At 44.1% G+C, this 17,216-nt stretch overlaps 1 protein-coding gene and 1 long non-coding RNA gene across 5 annotated transcripts in view; one reads left to right on the forward strand and one right to left on the reverse strand.

Moving 5' to 3' along the window:
* Window positions 1-6,110, reverse strand: part of LOC120410742 — a 168,439-nt gene extending 162,329 nt beyond the window's left edge. For all 3 annotated transcript variants that reach the window (XR_005603074.1, XR_005603075.1, XR_005603072.1), the window contains exon 1: window positions 5,747-6,110. This is a non-coding gene — a long non-coding RNA (uncharacterized LOC120410742). The remainder of the gene's footprint in view (window positions 1-5,746) is intronic.
* An 824-nt stretch (window positions 6,111-6,934) lies between these two features.
* The window catches only part of GLRA1 (glycine receptor alpha 1), a 37,112-nt gene continuing 26,830 nt past the window's right edge, over window positions 6,935-17,216 (forward strand). For both annotated transcript variants that reach the window (XM_039559801.1, XM_039559802.1), the window contains exon 1: window positions 6,935-7,184. In XM_039559801.1, coding sequence (XP_039415735.1) covers window positions 7,129-7,184 — 56 coding nt within the window. In that variant the 5' untranslated portion in view covers window positions 6,935-7,128. The remainder of the gene's footprint in view (window positions 7,185-17,216) is intronic.

The raw sequence follows: 17,216 nt of genomic DNA on the forward strand, positions 1-17,216 counted from the left end.
AACAGTTACCAGTAAACCTAATGCAGAAGTGTCCTTACTGACCCAGCCCTACATCAGCTCTCTCTGCCTGAAGTACAGGAGCAAAAACGAGATGTTTTTATGAAGACCAAGCAAGTAGCTCAACTGAGTGATGCTCAGGGAAATTTCTGCAAGTCCACAGGGCCACAGTTTTAAACAATAAAATAAAATACAGCTGGGTAAAAATCCTTTGCCTAATGACCTCTCCAAATCCCTGCTTACCCCACTAGGGATGGCAGGATTGCTTTGGATGGCAATGAAGCAGCCAGAGCTGCCACTCCACATGAGTAAAATAACTGACTTGGACAAATCAAGAGCACCGTGATACTGAAGGAAGAAACACATTCTGCCAGAGGGAAGTGCCTACTGATACATGACATCTCAGTAGTGCTATCAAGCCTGAAGGCACCTCAGATGGGTGAAAAGCTCTGTCTTTTCCTAACAAAATGCAAAACCCACCCTCTCATCTGAGATCCTTAACAAGAGCAGTCCCATACCTCTCCCTCAAAGCCAAAAGGCTTCATTAAAATGGATGGAGGATCAAACCCTTTGCAATGTTTAAAAGAGGAGGGATCCTACAAGGCTTCTTTTTATCCTTTAGATATCTCACATGCAAATATTTCTATTGCCAAAAGCTTGAAAAATACTACTAATAATAATCAAAAATATGCAGATTGTTTCTTTCACTCCAGAAGATAAATTTTGCTGCTTGGTCCTGTGAGTGAATTGGGGCATGTAAGAGGATGCTCCACTATCTAAGCACTTGGACACTGAGGGGCCTCTCCAGCATCACTGGCTGTTGTCTCTCAATTTCCTTTCCAAGCCTGTCCTTTGCAGTCAAACTTTTCCTCCAAAGGGTTCCACTTCTTGGCATTTCCCACATACACTCTATAGAATTCACAAGACAAGTGAAACAATGAAAATATTTAATGTATTTGTTTCTATTTATTTCCCATCTTTCTCTTCCCTATGTCTTTTTGGTTTGGTTTTGGGTTGGGTTTTGGTTTGGGGTTTTTTGAGAGGTGTGGGGGTTTTTTTATTGATTGATTGTTGTTTTGCTTGGTTTTATTCCAAGACAACAGGAATGAAGAGGGTAATGTGAATAGCTCTAGGTCTGCCCTGTGTTCTTCTATACCTCTGCAAAACCTGGTGCCTGCTCACATCAAAATAAACAGAGGGTTTCTTTAATTTAAGAGCAAGATAAAGGGTAGAAAAGTTCAATTTCCTACAGCACTTGAGGGCAGCTAAGGCAAGAGCAATGGGTTTCACAACTCTAAAAGCCAAGAGAATATTTCCAAAAACTGCAGATGCTCAACACCCAATAAGTTCTGGCAAGATTGGCTGTAAAAGTAACTTTGGCTTCTTTTTCATTCACACAGCAATGTAACCAAAAAAGTTTTATTGGTCAAGATCACGGAAAGAAATAGTGCTTCTGAATTGTCTGGAATTGCCTGGTAATTATTCTGTACGGGTCAGAAACAATTAACCTAAGACATTCAAATCAAGCTTCTAGTGGGAGTATAATTTTATTTTAGCACTGCACAGTGATTCTAGCAGTGTGATTTTTGTAGGGCTACGAGATCCATGCTGCTTTCTTACTACAAGACACTACATAAATCATAACCGTGACAAGCCTGTGATGCCCAGCAAGACTGCTCACAGCTCAAGTGTCATTATGTGACATATGAGACATGGAAATTTATTAATAACTCAGCACTCCTGGGGGGAAACAACCATCCATTCTTCTTTATTTCCTCTTCCTCAGGGATTACTGCCTTCACCTGGATCATAGGAGGGCAAACACACGTTTGGATCATGTTGCACTCAGCAAGATCTTCACTTGGCCTCCTGCAAACTTTTAGTGTGTCATGAGCCCAGGGCTCCACTCCCCTTCCAATGAGTCTGTGATCACAGGATATCACCAGGCTCACAGGGCCCATGTTTCCAGAGATGAGAAATCAGTTCCTGCTCTCTGTGTCTAGAAATAAACTGCCCAGGAGTGGGAAGGTCAAGGACAATCCATGGAACTGCTCTGTCTGCAGAGGAAGTTGTAGGGCTAAACCTCAAATACAGTTAGACCTGTAATTTTTAAAATATGTGGAGTAATAGACCATCAACAGTGATATTTGTTCTGAATTTCAGTCAAAAATATCAATCACCTACTCCACAAATCCTTCACCTCCATCACTCAAAGCCTTCCAACCTTAGGCTGCAAGTTCTGCTGAATTCATATGCAAGACACTCCAGTGCTGGTTTTCCAAAGAGTCAATGCATAGCAAAAGAGAATTTATCAAACTTTTCATCAGAGTTCAATTTTTTAAATAATTTTAGACTGGATATCTCCAAAAGTAGTGGAAGACGGACCTTTATGTTAGTTCCAGTGAATTCTTTCATCTGTACATCTTTTAAGTAAAGAATCTTGACTAAACACTTTATAAATTATTCCAGAAACACTCTATGGTGTTATTTTACCAGCAATTATTTTCTTCAGAAAAAAAAAGAATCCCAGGTTCTCAAGTTTCTAAGAAAATTGTATTTACTTGAACCATCTTGCATAGAAATATCTTACTTGACATGGAAATCAGCTGAATAGGAAATTACTTGATGGAACCCTTTGTAAAATTCTGTGAACTTAACTCTAATTTAAAATTTGTTTTTCATATGTTCAGTGTCAAAAAGGCAAGTAGTGCTGCTGTAGCAATTTGAATCTCCGCCTTGGGAAGCACAATTCAAGTTCTTGGGGCTCTGTTTCCTCATTAGCTATTCTCCAAAGAACAAACTGACAATAATGGATTTAGTATTCCCAAGATAATGCTGAGTGTACTTCACTGCTGTGCAGGCCACCTCTTCACCAAAAATCCTGTCATTTATCTGGGAAAAGAAGGCAGCCTATGGTCAGCCTGAAGGAGTTTATCACCATGATGAATTTATTACCAGCTTTTGAATTTTAAAAAGGCAAGCAAAAGAAACTAGAAACTACTCTACCTGCTATGAAATCCAGAGATGGAAAACAGATCAGGAATGAAATCAACTTGCAGTTGTGAATGAATCTTTAGGTTAATTCTCAGCAAAGAGAGCATATTCACCTCAGTACAGAGTGATTTCCAAGGCCTTCCATGTTCTCCTTGTTTTTAAGCAATTCTATCAACTATCAAAAACAAAATGAAGCCACAGCCTACCAGGAAGAATAGTTTTCTTCACAGAGAAGAATTTCATGTGCATTGTTCAAAGGGAAAGGATCAGAGAGGAACCACATAAAGGAAATTGGAGAAACAGATATTCCTCCCTGACTTTTATCAGTCCTCATGCACACCCTTCCCTGCAGATGATCTCAAGTTCTAGTTCAGTGCTGAAAAACAAATTAAAACCATTATCTTTGTGGTATATTGAAGACAATCCATCACTCACAGCCCAGAGAGAAGATGACAAAGAATCTTCCCAGACAATTTCACCTACAGGCGAGTTTTACAAGATTCGTCTACTTTGAAACTAAAAACAAGAACAAGATGAACACACAGCAGGTAATTCTAATTTTAAGAGGCTCATTTGACATCATGATAAGTTATCTTCAACTCTGTAATTTGTACAAGTGCCACCAGAGAAAGACAAATGCCTTTCAAAACCATTTGGACTCTGCTTGAAAAACAGCCGACCTGGCAAGGGAACCTTTCCCCTAAAAAAATAAATCACAAACCACTGCAGCAAAACCAAGCAGAAAGCTAAAACCCGATCTAAGAGCAAGCCAGGACAGACCAAGGGAGAGAAGTACCTGATGACAAGGGTGACTTAAAGTAACAGTGATAAAATTGACATCCAGACATTGTTCAATCTCCAGACCTATTTCCAGTTTATCTGCCCTCAACTTCTTGGAGAACAAAAGAAAATCTAAATATCTGGCATGGTACAGAACGAACGTGGGAAACTTCATCATGGATATCTACAGATGAGAGAACATCGGGAGCTACAGAACACAGAAATTACCGATGGGTGTCAGTGAGGCTGTTTCTGGAATCACCTGGGTTAAATCAGAGGATGCGAATTCCAAGGACCTGAAATCATCCTGACCAAGGCCTGACCAAGACATGCTCATGTAGCACCTACAGGGCACTGTACCAAGCAATTAAGAGGGAGACAGGACAGCATAGACAAAAGTATAAAGCAGAATATGTGGGTACATTTGGGGTCCTCCTGATAAGACATGCAAAACTCATATCCTTTAACCTCACATTTATTTTCATATCCTTTAACCTCACACTTATTTTGGTTTTAATCCCTGGTCTAAATCATCTTGATGCCTAGACCTGCTCCAAATCTCTCTTGAAACCTGCCTTTGCCTCCATTTCCCCAGATGTTAAAGCAAATAATGCTCCTGTTCCTCTCCAGTAGGAAGAAATATTTGAATATCAGCAGAAGAGTCCTTGGGCCCCCTGGTCACCATCACCACTAGGAAAGATGACAGCAATGCAGAGAAGTTCTTTCGCTGGGAAAAGCAGTTTTGAGACCTTTCAGCAGTAACAAACGAGAAGACTCTTTTTCCTATATACACACAGGTTTATCTGCTTTTTTGATCTTAAGCACAGCCCCCTGCTCCCCTAACCCAAGGGAGTGCAAGGGCAGCAAGTGAGGACAAGAGGAGACAAGTCCAGGTTTCTTCGGTATAAAGATCAAACTTGCAAGCAGGGGAAATATCACATGAGACATTCGTATCTCCTACAGAGCCCATTTCCATTTCTAAGGGAACAAGAAGGCTGACGGCCCCTACACTTAACCCACAGATGCCAAGAGATGGTTCTGCTTCCTGCACTTTGTACTGCTTCCCAGTAAAAAGTCAGGGAAAGACCATTTCTTTCCTGCTGTGTGGGTCCTGTTAACACTCTCAGTCTGGAGCTCCTCCTCTGGTCTGTCAGCACACAGGAGGCTGGAAAAGCACAGTGACTGAGGCTCATCCTTGTGGGGATAAACATCAGGAGAGAAGGTACACCGAGGAGCCAGCAAGCAGCAGGCAGGGAATGCTGCATGGAATCACGTCCCCAGGAATCTCCGTGAGTTGAAATCAGAGCCTGTTATTAATCTACCCAGACACCGAGACCCAGGAGCTAGAGTAAATCCGATTAAATTCCCACTGTACCAGTGGCTAGAAGCCAAGCAGGTCTTTCTTTTCTTTTGAATGGTAACCCAAAGGATATTTCTTTGTCTGCTTCACTAAGTAAACACACTGCTTTAAAGCAAAGCAGAAAAAGAAAGCAGGAGATCGAGAACATCAGGTGAATTTTAGTATGGCAGTAAGGTGCTTTGAGATGCAACCCAAAGGGAGAAGAAAAACTTAGTTATTTCCTAGCCTAGAGGGGCTACAGTAGTGGTGGAGAAAGCAGTCCTCCTCCACCCTTCAACGTGGGATAGGAGGAGTCCTTGAACAGATTAAAGACAGCTAAACAGGGGTTAAAAGTAAATCTTTGCCGTGGGGAGTTTTGCAAAGCACAGGACAAGTAAACAAAACAGAACTTAAAGAAGAATAATCCCATTACACCGGGACAATAGAGAAGGGAAAAAAAAATCTGGATTATTTAGGAGGGCTAAGTTTTTCAATTCTCAGAAGTTGATGAGAAGCCGAATTGAGTGACATGCTGACAAAGTGACCAAGGAGCCCAATCCTCCCCACCCCAACCACCAGCTCAGCACCCTGCAAGCACAGCTGGAGCTGTGATAAAAACCACTGAATGCTCCTTACCTGCCCTGGCCTTGATGGCCCTGGTGTTTGCCAAAGCTCTTTGAAAAACGGAATGCAAAAGACAAAAAAACCCAATCAAATAAAACAAATAGAAAAAGGAAAAAATAATAAAACAAAGCTAAACAACAAAAAACCACAACACAGAGATGTTCCTTAAAAGCCAACAGCAACACATAGCAGCTGCCAGCCAAGCAGATCTTCCACGAGATGCAGATTTAAGGCATGTTTCGCTTGCCCTGTCAAGGGAGACGATTTCAGAGACTTCTTAAAAAGACAGCAATTTGAGTTAAAAAAATTGAAATAAACCAAAACGTATCAGCGCTTTAAAGGTTAACGGCCTCTGCTGAACAACATGCGTTTATCCAACCACGTCTTAGAGTAGTTTTTTCAGCCCTGAGACCAATGAGCACAGCTAAGAGGAGGGCCTTGGGATGGTGGAAAGGCTGAGTTACCCCCTCCCCTCTGCCTTCCCTCTCTCCACCTCCCCCTCCTTTTTTTCTCTCTCTCTCTTTTTTTTTTTTTTTTTTTAGTTTAGTAAATTAATGCAGCAAGAAACTCCCAAGATCTGGCGAGTCCTAGCAGGGGAGAGAGGGCAGAGGGGAGATGAGATGCCTTAGGAGGACACTGAGCCACTTTCTTTCCGAGCACAATGGAAGTGCTTCCCAAGAAACTTCCCCTTCGCTCCCCTCCGCTCTAGCCCTGAGCAATGGGACACCTTCCCTACAGCAGCAATAACTTATTCGGGAGGAAAATAGCCCAGGAAGCAGGAATCAACAGCAGCCAAACGGCGGGCAGGAAAGAGACACAACCGGGACTGCAGCACGGCTCCACACTGACAAATTCCTGTGGATGTAATTAGGAAGACACCCCGGCCAGCAGCGGAGATTAAACCCTGGGTTGTTGAGGGTCGTCGTCCCCCTCTCCCATCTCACCCCCAGCACCCCGATGGCAAACCTACACCCGCTGCGTCCGCCCCTGTCGCCAGCCTGATGTCCGGAGCGGCATCCCGCTGAAGGGAGGCTTCCGTGCGGGCAGCCCGGAGCTCCGGCCCCGAGCAGCACTGCAGTGGCGGTGGCGGGGGCACCGGCGGAGGAGGGACGAGCCGAGGCAGCGGCGGAGCGGAGCCGCCGCTGTCCGCGGTGCTGAGCGGGCGCGCACCGGGCGCTGTCCGGGTGCTGAGCGCGGCCGCCCGCCCGCCGCTGGCCGCGGTGCTGAGCGGAGCCGCCCGCCCGCGCCAGGGGTGTTTCGCTTCCCCCACCGCTTCTCCCCAAGTGCCCGGTTACTTTATTGGCCAACCCCACCGGCCCACCCCTCACGGAGTACAAAAAAAAAAAAAAAAAAAAAAAAAAAAAAACCACAACAAAACAGCGAGAGCTGGAAAAATGTGCAACGTCAACGCGCTCGGAGTGTACGTGTGGGAGACGATCGTGTTCTTCAGGTAAGGCTCGGCTTTACGGGAGGAGCGCGGCCGGGCTGAGCGCCGTGCCCAGCGCAGCTCGGGGCACAGCCCCTGGGCACGGCGGCGGGCCCCTGCCCCGAGCTGCCCTTTCGCCTCCCCTCGGTGCCCCGGGCTGGCGCTCGCACAGCCCCGGGCTCGGGACGGTCCGAGGCTCTGGGAGTTACTCCGTTTAATTAGCACCGCAATCTCGCTAACCGCAGTGCTGAAAACACCAACACCGACCCCGGCTGCTTGCAAAGTGACAGCTAGTGGCGGCTGGCAATGCTGCACTTGAATTTGCCCGGGTAAATATTCCCACCTCGCCCCCTCCCCATCCTCAGACTGCAGGTGAGTTCCGTGGGATGCTTTCGCTGTCTGCCTCTGAGGGCTCGCTCTCTATCCTCAGCTGGCTGTGTTTAAAATCACTGAAAGCAAAGAATTACCTCCTTCTGTCCCAACTTTTTTTTTTTTCCTTTCATGTTGTTTTGAAGATCCTTTCTTTGCAGAATCTAAAAGAAAGCCACAGGGGGTGGGGGGGAGCTTCTTCCGATTGTGCTCATTATCACCCAGCTGTATTTTGACTCCGGTTTAGATGTGTTCAGTTTCTCATTGAGGCTAAGGCAGAAGGAACAGCTTTAGCCTTAAAGAATTGTTCCTTGCCCATCTACCCTTGCAGTGCTTTTATTGAATGGACAAAAAAATATTGGAAGGTAGAAGCTTCTATATTTCAATGAAAAATGCAGCTTGTTGTAGCAAGTGAGAGATACGAGATACAGGCAATTGGAGGAAAAAAGCCCTGTTTCACAACCTGAACTTGCTCATCAGTCTCAGCCTTCATTTCAGTTGCATGGCTCTTGCTTCTGTGTTTTGCCAAAGTCTCATCTTGTAGTTTAATGTGAAAACACAGCCGTTATCTGCATAAAATCACTGGCATAACACTTATTGTTTCAAAGCACAGTAGCAGACCTGCTGATACTGGCCAGACTTTGAGTGAGCATTCTCTTTCCTTTTGAACACAAAAGTCTTTCTAGGCATAAAAATTGGAATATCCCCACTTTTTTCTGTAATTCCACAGAAATTCGGAAACAGCAAGATGAATTCAAAGCAGTAAATGTTTGTTAGGTAAATCAAAAAATGAGTTCTAGAAACAACTAAAATCACCAATCTCTGAGAAGCAGTGCCCAACAACCAGCACTTCAGAGCCATCCTTTCTCATCTTAGTCACAAGTGTATTGCAACCCTGCATGACACAGCGGAGGGGGCTGAAAGGGAGCAAATGGATGTGCAATAAACTCTTAGTTAAAGAGCAGGGAAGCATTGGGTTAAAAAAAAAAAAAAAAAAAAAAAACAACCTAAAAACAAACAGGGCTAAACAACACAAGCACCAGAAAGCAAAAGGAAAATCAAATAACAGAAATAAAGTATTTCCAGGCTTGCATTTGCTATGGCCCTGGTGCTGAAGCATCTGTCCAGGTCTCCTCTGAAGTGCCTGAACACTGAAATTGATGCACACTCGTCCTGCAGATCCTGCTCACACCTGTGCTTCACATGACACATGTGAGCACTGACAGGTTCCCAGCACATCAGTCACAGTCCTGGGCATTCAAACCCCCAGTAAACCAGTCACCTCAGATTCTAATGCAAAGGTTTGTAATGCTATAAATTATACACAGACGTATGTGGGTTTACATCATATTGCACCCAAAAGGTATTTCTGGAACTTTAATTTTCCCAAAATCAACATTTAAGAATATTTGAAAATTCTTTAATTCAATTACAGGGAAAGGATGACATCAAATTGGTTTATATACTGCAATCATTTTTGAAATACAAAAACAAAAAACCCAAACAGAAAAACAATCGGTAATTCCTGCTCAGAACTGACTCTACGCAATGTTTTTCTTTTTTCCTCTCCCGCTTTGTGCTATGTGTTCAATTTATTAGAGGCCAAAAATCCACCAGTTTTTCTAGTCCAGAAATAGCTTTGCTATTTCAGTTTCAGTAAGAGAAGTTTATTAATTAACAGTCATTCATAAATTTAGTGTGCCAATTACTCCTGCACTCAGTCATACACAATGTTTAACAAACCCAAAGCTGATAATCCAATAATCCATAAGAGAAGTATGCATTGCTTTAAATTAGAGTGCACCACGCTTTATTGTCAGCCTGTCAAAAGTATTGTGGGAAGAGAATCCATTATGTGTTAGCACATATACCACATAAATATTAAAAAAATAAATAACTAAAATCTAATGTTCCAAGGAAAATTATATACAGCCAATACAGGAAAATAAGCCAATATAGAAAATAAGGCTAGATTTGTTGCTTAACAAAAATGTCCTCCACCAGCCTTTTAAAAAACAAGACCCCATGGGAAAGAGTAACAGCTGGTGTGTGAATGCAAACATTATGGTATTGCCAATATGATATTTGTTTCTGTTACAGTTGGGGTGTTTTAGGAGGAATTTGTGATATGCGGCTTATTCCGACAAGCCTTTCTTTATGGAAGGGCACTTCCCATTCTGCTACCTGCCTCCTCCGGCTGCAGTCACTTAGCTGTGACTAAGGCTTTTACTGGGAACCTGGACAGAGACAGGGATGGGAACTGAGTTGGGGTAGGAAATGAAGACAGCTTGTTTGACCAAGCTTTCCTTACAGGTATCTAGGTAAAGCAAAGTGCCAGTTCTTTAAAATAAATTGGACAATTTGGGCCAATATTGGACACAGATTTCCAGATGTCCTGCTTATACCTGTGGAGACATTTACAATCAATCATTCTCCCAAAGTAACTATACACACTGAATGTTCAGTTGTGAATTCCTTCATGCAGAACAAAGTGCTCCCTTATCCTGTTATGATCTTGCCTGGACTTTCTGTTGTACCGCTAAATTTTAATAGCTGTAGTGGTCCAGAAACACCACTGTGTAAGCTGGAGGTAGGAATGCACCTTGTACAAATTAGGAGATAAAAGATGCCCTAGAACTGACACCTTACCCAACTGGGCACTGTCCTGTGAGGCTTTGAAAATCTTTGGGCCTGGTTTTTGTCCTATTATCAAGAATCAGCAGCATGACCTTCATGACTCAAGATCAGAGTAGGCCCCTTCTGAACAACAATCTGTCAGCTAGCAGGAGTGATTCAAGGCAACTGCTCCAAGTGAGTCACAGGCTAAAAGTTGCTGCCAGCCTCAGTCCCTATTGGATTGCTCCAACTGGCGTGTTTATATTCCCTCCTGTCAGTAACAGAGCTCTTCATTGCCAGTTTTTAAAACAACAAGGTGCCACTCTGAACATGATGCCTCAACTTGATGGGGACAAAAAAAGCCCACAAACAAACCTTCTCCTGAAACAGTCTTGGCAAGTAAAGGGGGTTATTACAGAGCTGCTGGTTTCATCTCCTTGAAAATACCACAAGAGAAAAGGCAAGGGAAAAAAGAGAAGAATAACCTGCACCGTATCTTTAAAGCTCCTGCTATAGCTCTGCAGGGATGGGTAACATTACACAGTTGCCCATGAGCGAAGCCCTAACTAGAGACTTCCAGAGCCACGAGATAAAACAGTGTAGCAGATACTCTCAATAGTCACAGATTATTTTCCCCATGCTAACTAAAATCTACTAAAAGTTGTGCCTCTGCAGAGTCCATCATCTCCATGAAATAAAAGTGATTTAGCGAAGCCTTGGACCAGGTGGCTCTAAGGATACTCTTTAGCTGCTTTGGTCTGCAACCTTTAATAGCCCCATTAGCAACCCCGTTAAAAGGGGTTACGTAGCCAAGGTTTGAAAATGTGACGATGTAGACAATTCTAGAAACCCTTGTAAATCATTCTGTAAAGAAAGATTAATTTGGTGTCATCACAGTAAAAGCACAAAATGTCTGGGACCCTGCCTTCTGCAGGGACTTTGATCCATTCATCCCGACTCTTGCATTTTAGGCAATTAAGACAAATCAACATAAATTTCGAAAAACACTTCCTAACAGCCTAGTCTTAACCTTCTTCTCCCACACAGCTGCCTTAAACAACTCCAGATCTGCTCTGTGGATGGTTCAGAGCAAAAGAAAGGCTCCACAAATGTCTGTGAAAAAACCACCCTTCCTCCCCTCCTTAGGTGAGGTACAGAGAGCAGGAAAACCCTAAATAACCAGCTTGCTTAACAAAACCATTACAAGGAATGTTGCAGTTTCTCACATGGACTAATAAAACATCCTTGGTCTCTGAGGCACTGGTGCCACGCAGATTTTAGGTAATGTAGACTGGCTTTCCACCTTGGCTCGCTCTGAACATTACCCCACATTGCAGCAAATCCCACTGGCAGAACAGAGATTTACTGTTCTAACCCCTGAGAGAAGCTGCTTCTGCAAAGAGATCGAGATGTGGAGGGAATGGTCAGACCCTGCCCTTACATGCAAAGGCACTACAGAGACTTCCTTCAAAAATGAGGATTTAGGCATGGGAATTCTTATTCTCCTTCTCCAATGAGAGGTGTTGGAGACCCTTAGGTACAAAGCAAGTCAGCAGCAAAGGGCCCTCTGGCTCAGTGTCCCAGATTTAACAGCATAGGAAAAGGCTCAGGAAGTTCACTCTGCTGCTGACCAAGTGATTCCAGTCAGAAAGGAAAACTCTTGTAAGCAACAGCACAGGGCAGCTCCCCCTGGCCCTGGGCAAACACGTCCCTCGTTAGCTTAAGAAATTCATCTCACCAAACCCTCATGAGCTGACCTGGATAGAAAAGGATCCCAACATCTGAATTAAGAAGTTAATCAACGTCCAAAATTAAATTACTTTATTATCCTAGCACCAAGCAGCAATCATTCATCTGTAATAGGAAACCAGCAGAAAGGCCTGTTCTCATTTCATCCCAGGATGCAGGTTAAAAGGACTCTCCAAATTCCAGTGTTAAGAACAAGATGTCAGACCACCTAATTAATATAATTGCTATTTAGGCACTGATGAAAGACAAGGGTCTTAAGAAAATAAATCACATTTTAAAAATCACTACATCCAAATCAAACTCACAACATTTAATTATGTCAAATCACATCACCTATTCTCACTTGCTTATTTTCTATAACCTGGAGCTTTTCTGAGATCCCAAAGTGATCAGTGTTAAGACAACAGATAGACTGTTAACAAATTATGACTTCCATCTGGTTTATTTGCCTGTATCAGCTCTCAGTGTTGTGACACATTAAATCAGGGTTTCACTATTTCCAGTAAATTACCCTTTTGCTCTCATTACCTGGCATGTTCCTACTGACCTTTATCTATCAGCAAGAGCACAAATTATGGTTATTCTTATGAACTATGGTTACACTTGTGCACCTCACACCTTCCAAGAGAAAAGATTAATCGTAAGCTTTTAAAAGCTAAAAATGTCATTCCAGCACACCCTCCCCACCACAGGTTGATTCAATTTTTTGATGGATGAAAAAAATAATTCCAAGAACTTTTGATAACTTTAGTTCGGAAAAACAAATCCAACAAAAGAACAAAAACCCAAACCAATAACACACCAAAACCCAACACCAACTTGGGATAAATGAAGCAAAAAGGAAGGAGTGAGAGAAGCACGGATTCCTCCTGCAAGGCACTGGAAGGATCATTACCAGCCATGACCAGACAGCTCAACACCAGAGTGTCTGGCTGCTGATTTCCAGACCTACTTGCACAGCCTTGAACAGGCAACTTTTGCATTGCACCTGGCATAATAAAGTATTGCTAATTCAGCAGGTCAGTTCCCTTTAAAGAGACAAAAAAATTCACTGATCTCTTTTCTCTCACCCTTCCCCTCCAAAGTATCCAAACAACTTACATTTGTCTTTACAAAGCCAGACAGAACAGAAACCATTTCCCTCCAGAGGAGGTGGTTTGCATTGGGATTTCTTAGCCAGGATTGGTGCAAAGTGTTACAGTTCCCTTCCCCTCTTGGGAAAGTGCTGATACAGTCCAGCTGATCTGGTCCTGCTTGCTCTGATCCCACCGGTACTATCGATCCCATACACACCTCCAAGCTGCTCTTAAATCTCTCCAATGCTTCAAGAGACTAATGCGCAAAACCTGAAAAAAATCCAGAAATGCAGTATTTGTCCTCCCCTCAGCAAGGCCAAAGCCCAGAGGGAGAACAGAAATAAATGGAGGCAGGTGTAAACCCCTCGTTTACAGGAGCTGAGCTCTCCCCATCATGCAGACAATTAGTCCATCCATACAATGCACCACGGTGAGCTGCTGATTTGGGGACTGCACCACATCTGGCTGGTACATGGGCACACTTGGCATCTGGTAAATACATCTCTGCTGGGTATAAGTGCCAGCAAGAAGAGCAGGAGAAATCTTAATTTACCAAACCCCACAAAATATGGATTTTGAGAGGGAGGGGAAAACAAAAGAACACCCTTTAGCACCCGTGCTTTCCTTTTGATTTCTGCTTTTTTACTCTTCCATTGAGGCTCACAGCCTGCTAAAAAAAAGGGGGGGGGAAAAAAAAAGGCAAAATACCCAAGTGCCTTAGCAGACAGCCTGGGAACCCTCTTGTCTTTATCAGTGCCTCCTTGTGGGGTGGGTGGAGAGGGAACAGAGCACCAGGGGGTTGCCAGGACCAGGAGTGTCGCATGGCTGGAGCAGCAGGGCTTGCAGTGCCATCAATCATCCCCTGGCTGCCTTCAGAGCAGAGCTGCCGACAGCAGCTCCCCTCGCCCTGCCAGCGGCGCCTGCGACCGCTCGCCCAGAATGCAAATCCCGTCGCCCAGCCCCGGCAGGGCCGGAGCAAACACACAAATCAATTAAGCAGCAGCACAAGTGGGATCAGGGGTGGATCGCGCCACTGCCGCACGCACCCGGCTCAGCAGCAAAACGCAGCTGAGCCAGGAATTGTGCAGGAAATCCAGACAAAATCATGGCTTGCTCACCTTTACATGATTTCCTCCAATTTTGTTTTTATTCTTTTATTTCGGCTGATGCCAGTAAAAAGATGCATTGTATAAAGCCTCGAGCACAGACCCCTTCTCCCCTCTTTTATGGGGGAGTTGTAAAACCTGAAAGCTTGCAAGGGCCAGCTGTTATCAGCACCCTTTAAAAAAGCCTTATCTCCAAATGTCCTTGCTGGTGACAAGAGTGCCTGGGCAAGATGGGTTCAGTCCCCCATTACAGCAGGCTGTGGTCACCACACTCCTCAGTGAGGAGTGGAGAAGCTCTGAGTTCCTGGCTGAGGAATCCCTTTCTTATCTCATAAGAATTGTCAAGACAGGCTCCGGACACAAAAGTGACTTTCTGTGGGGGATGTTTACAATCCTCTCTGTTTGCTCCCAGTGCTTTCACCCTCTGGAATCACTGCTGACCAGGCCAATAGTTGCTGGCACACCCACACACAACACAGAATTCTTTCCTGCACCAGGTCTCCCAAGATCTCATTTACAAACCGAAATGTGTGCATCCCACCTCTCCTGCCACCCCACGGGCCTGGGAATTGCAAGCATTGTCCAGCTTCCAGCCCCATCCATCGCACTCTGACACAGAGCTATGGGCTTTGAAATCATGTCCTAGCAGTGGGGCTGACAAAGCAGCAGCCTCAAACACAACTTGCCCTCCTGCACCAGGGCTGAAAAAGTGGAGTTTGGTTTCTTCAGATCCCTGACAAAACAAAGTCAGAAGGCACCTGGAGTGAGGAGATGATGATCCCTCCCGGGCAGGGAACCCAGGGCTTAGCCATTCATTCCAGAAGTTACATTTCATCATTGCTCATGAATAAACTGATAAATTACACCAGGAATCACAGATGGCACAGAGGGAACATTCAAGTCTAGCAGGGTATTTGTGTTGCAATGACAACAACCAATTCCATCAGAAAACATCAACATGAGTGCTCTCGTCACACAACTCATTTTACACAGCACAGAATTCATCAGAGAGCCCCAGTTCCACCACAGGACCCATGGTTTTGTAGGTAGGTTACACAGGTTAGCTCAGGAGACCTCTTCAAAGGATCTGCAGCAAAAAGTTCCATTTCAGAAGGTAAAACTCACCACCACTCTGCACTACATGTCACATCTCTTAAAAGAATTCTATTCATACCACTTCTGATTTAGCAAAAAAAAAAAGTAACAGTATCCTTACCCAATCTTAACGAGCAGCATAAATCCTTAAACTAAAACTAATTTCTAAAAAGCTGCCATAGGTGAGCTATTTGAACTGGTGAAAACGCGACTGCAGAGCTATAGATAGAAGAGCAGCCACGATTTCTCGTAATTCTCTGACACTTGTCTGGTCTGTGATCTAAAACCCTCTGACGTCAATTGAGGTTCCCATTGCAGCTCTCCCTCCAAACACTAAATCAGGAGCACATCAGTAAAGAGAATATTCTTACCTAGATTGTGAAGTTGCATCTTGTAAAGACATTTTCCCCCTTTATTTACTGCCTTCAGGAGGGCTGTTTATGCATGACTTTGAATATCTGACTAGCCCCTCTGACTTTAAAAGGAATATTCAGAGTGTGCGTGTGTGAAGCTACAGACACATGCCTTTGTCTTTGCAAGGATGCTTTTCCCCTTTGTTTTTCAACCAAAAAAAGAAAAAGTAATTATAACTTTATTTTTTTTGTAAGGCTCTCAGTATAGGCACAGGTAAGAGTCAGTGTTAGTGTTTGCTGGATTTATCGCACAAGTGATTAAAACCCAAGCTTTGACTTGTGCTTCTCTGTTGTTTGAACTGTTTTCAAACCTGTCTCAGAGGCTTAGGATCATACATCTCCAGAAAGCCACTGTGTGTGCTCCAAGAGCTGTAGATGCTTCTGGAAGAGGGAACAGTTTAAAAAGTCACTAGAGATAGTGCCTGTGGCTCAAAAATGAATTTAACAAACACTTTTCTTTTTAGTAGGCAATAAGCAAGAGTGACCAACAACAAAAATCCTTGTGAAGAGCAGAGACCCAGCACAAAACTGAGCACTATTCCCATGCAATTTATTGGTCTCCCTGTGCTCTTCCCATCCCAACTATATACAACATGCAGATTTCTCCTCCCCCCAGCCAATTCTCTAATCATTTATTATTTTCTTATTGCTCTGTCCAGGCAGCGTCAGCAAATGTTCCAAGTGCTGGTGCCTTTCCATAGAGTTAATCAGTGTAATTGGGATGGTTTATAGTTCTGGACAAAGTGTTCTGCCATATGGCATAGGAGCCATGGGCTGCAGGAACGTGGCAGTGGAGCACAGAGACACCAGAATGCTGCAGTCTGAAGAGATTTTTCTCACTCCTGTTAAGTTGTTACAGCTTTCCCTGGATGGGAATGATCACAGAGGGTTAATTCCCTGAGGTCAGTGAAGAAATGCCTCCCAGCTCCTCTCCTCGTGTACAGCCACAGGGGCCAGTGACAACATGGATTGTGCAGGACCTTTGAGAGTGTTTTGGGATCCTTTGGGTTAAACTTTAACTGATTACATCCTGTGACTACTGCAATGCAGTTACTTCTGGTGCAAGAGCTAGAACTGGTTTAAAGAGCTCACAGCAACAGAGCACAGCCACCCAGGACAGAGACATTTAACAAACCCACTCTTTCTTTCCTGTCCCCATCCTCCTGCCACTAATGGGGACAAATAATAGCTCATTGCCCATTTCCTTCTCAGAGTGAGATCTCCCCACAGGTTCTTGGTTTCCGTATTTCTCCAGTCTCACTGTACAAATCTACTTTCCTATCCTGTTTGAACACCCAGGACTGCTCCCTGCCTCTCCTGCATAAACACTCAGCTGAACTAAGAAAACAACCAAGTCCAAATTCCCTTCCCACCTCTGAGAATTAACTTTTAAATTCACCCCTGAGCACACCCCACACCCACATGCCAGGGGCTGTAACACACGGGCAGCTGAGCATGACCAAAGGTTTGAGATCACTACTGGGCAACCAGCACATCTGTACTGCCCACAGCTCCTTCTACTCAGCACCAGGATGGGCCAACATTTCAGTAGTGGGGCTCTCTTCTCCCACACACCTCCACTCTTCCTTCTGTCTACCTCTGATGCTGCAGGCCAGGAACTCAAACAAGGTG

The sequence above is a fragment of the Corvus cornix genome, chromosome 13, assembly GCF_000738735.6.
Source record: "Corvus cornix cornix isolate S_Up_H32 chromosome 13, ASM73873v5, whole genome shotgun sequence".
Taxonomy (NCBI): domain Eukaryota; kingdom Metazoa; phylum Chordata; class Aves; order Passeriformes; family Corvidae; genus Corvus; species Corvus cornix.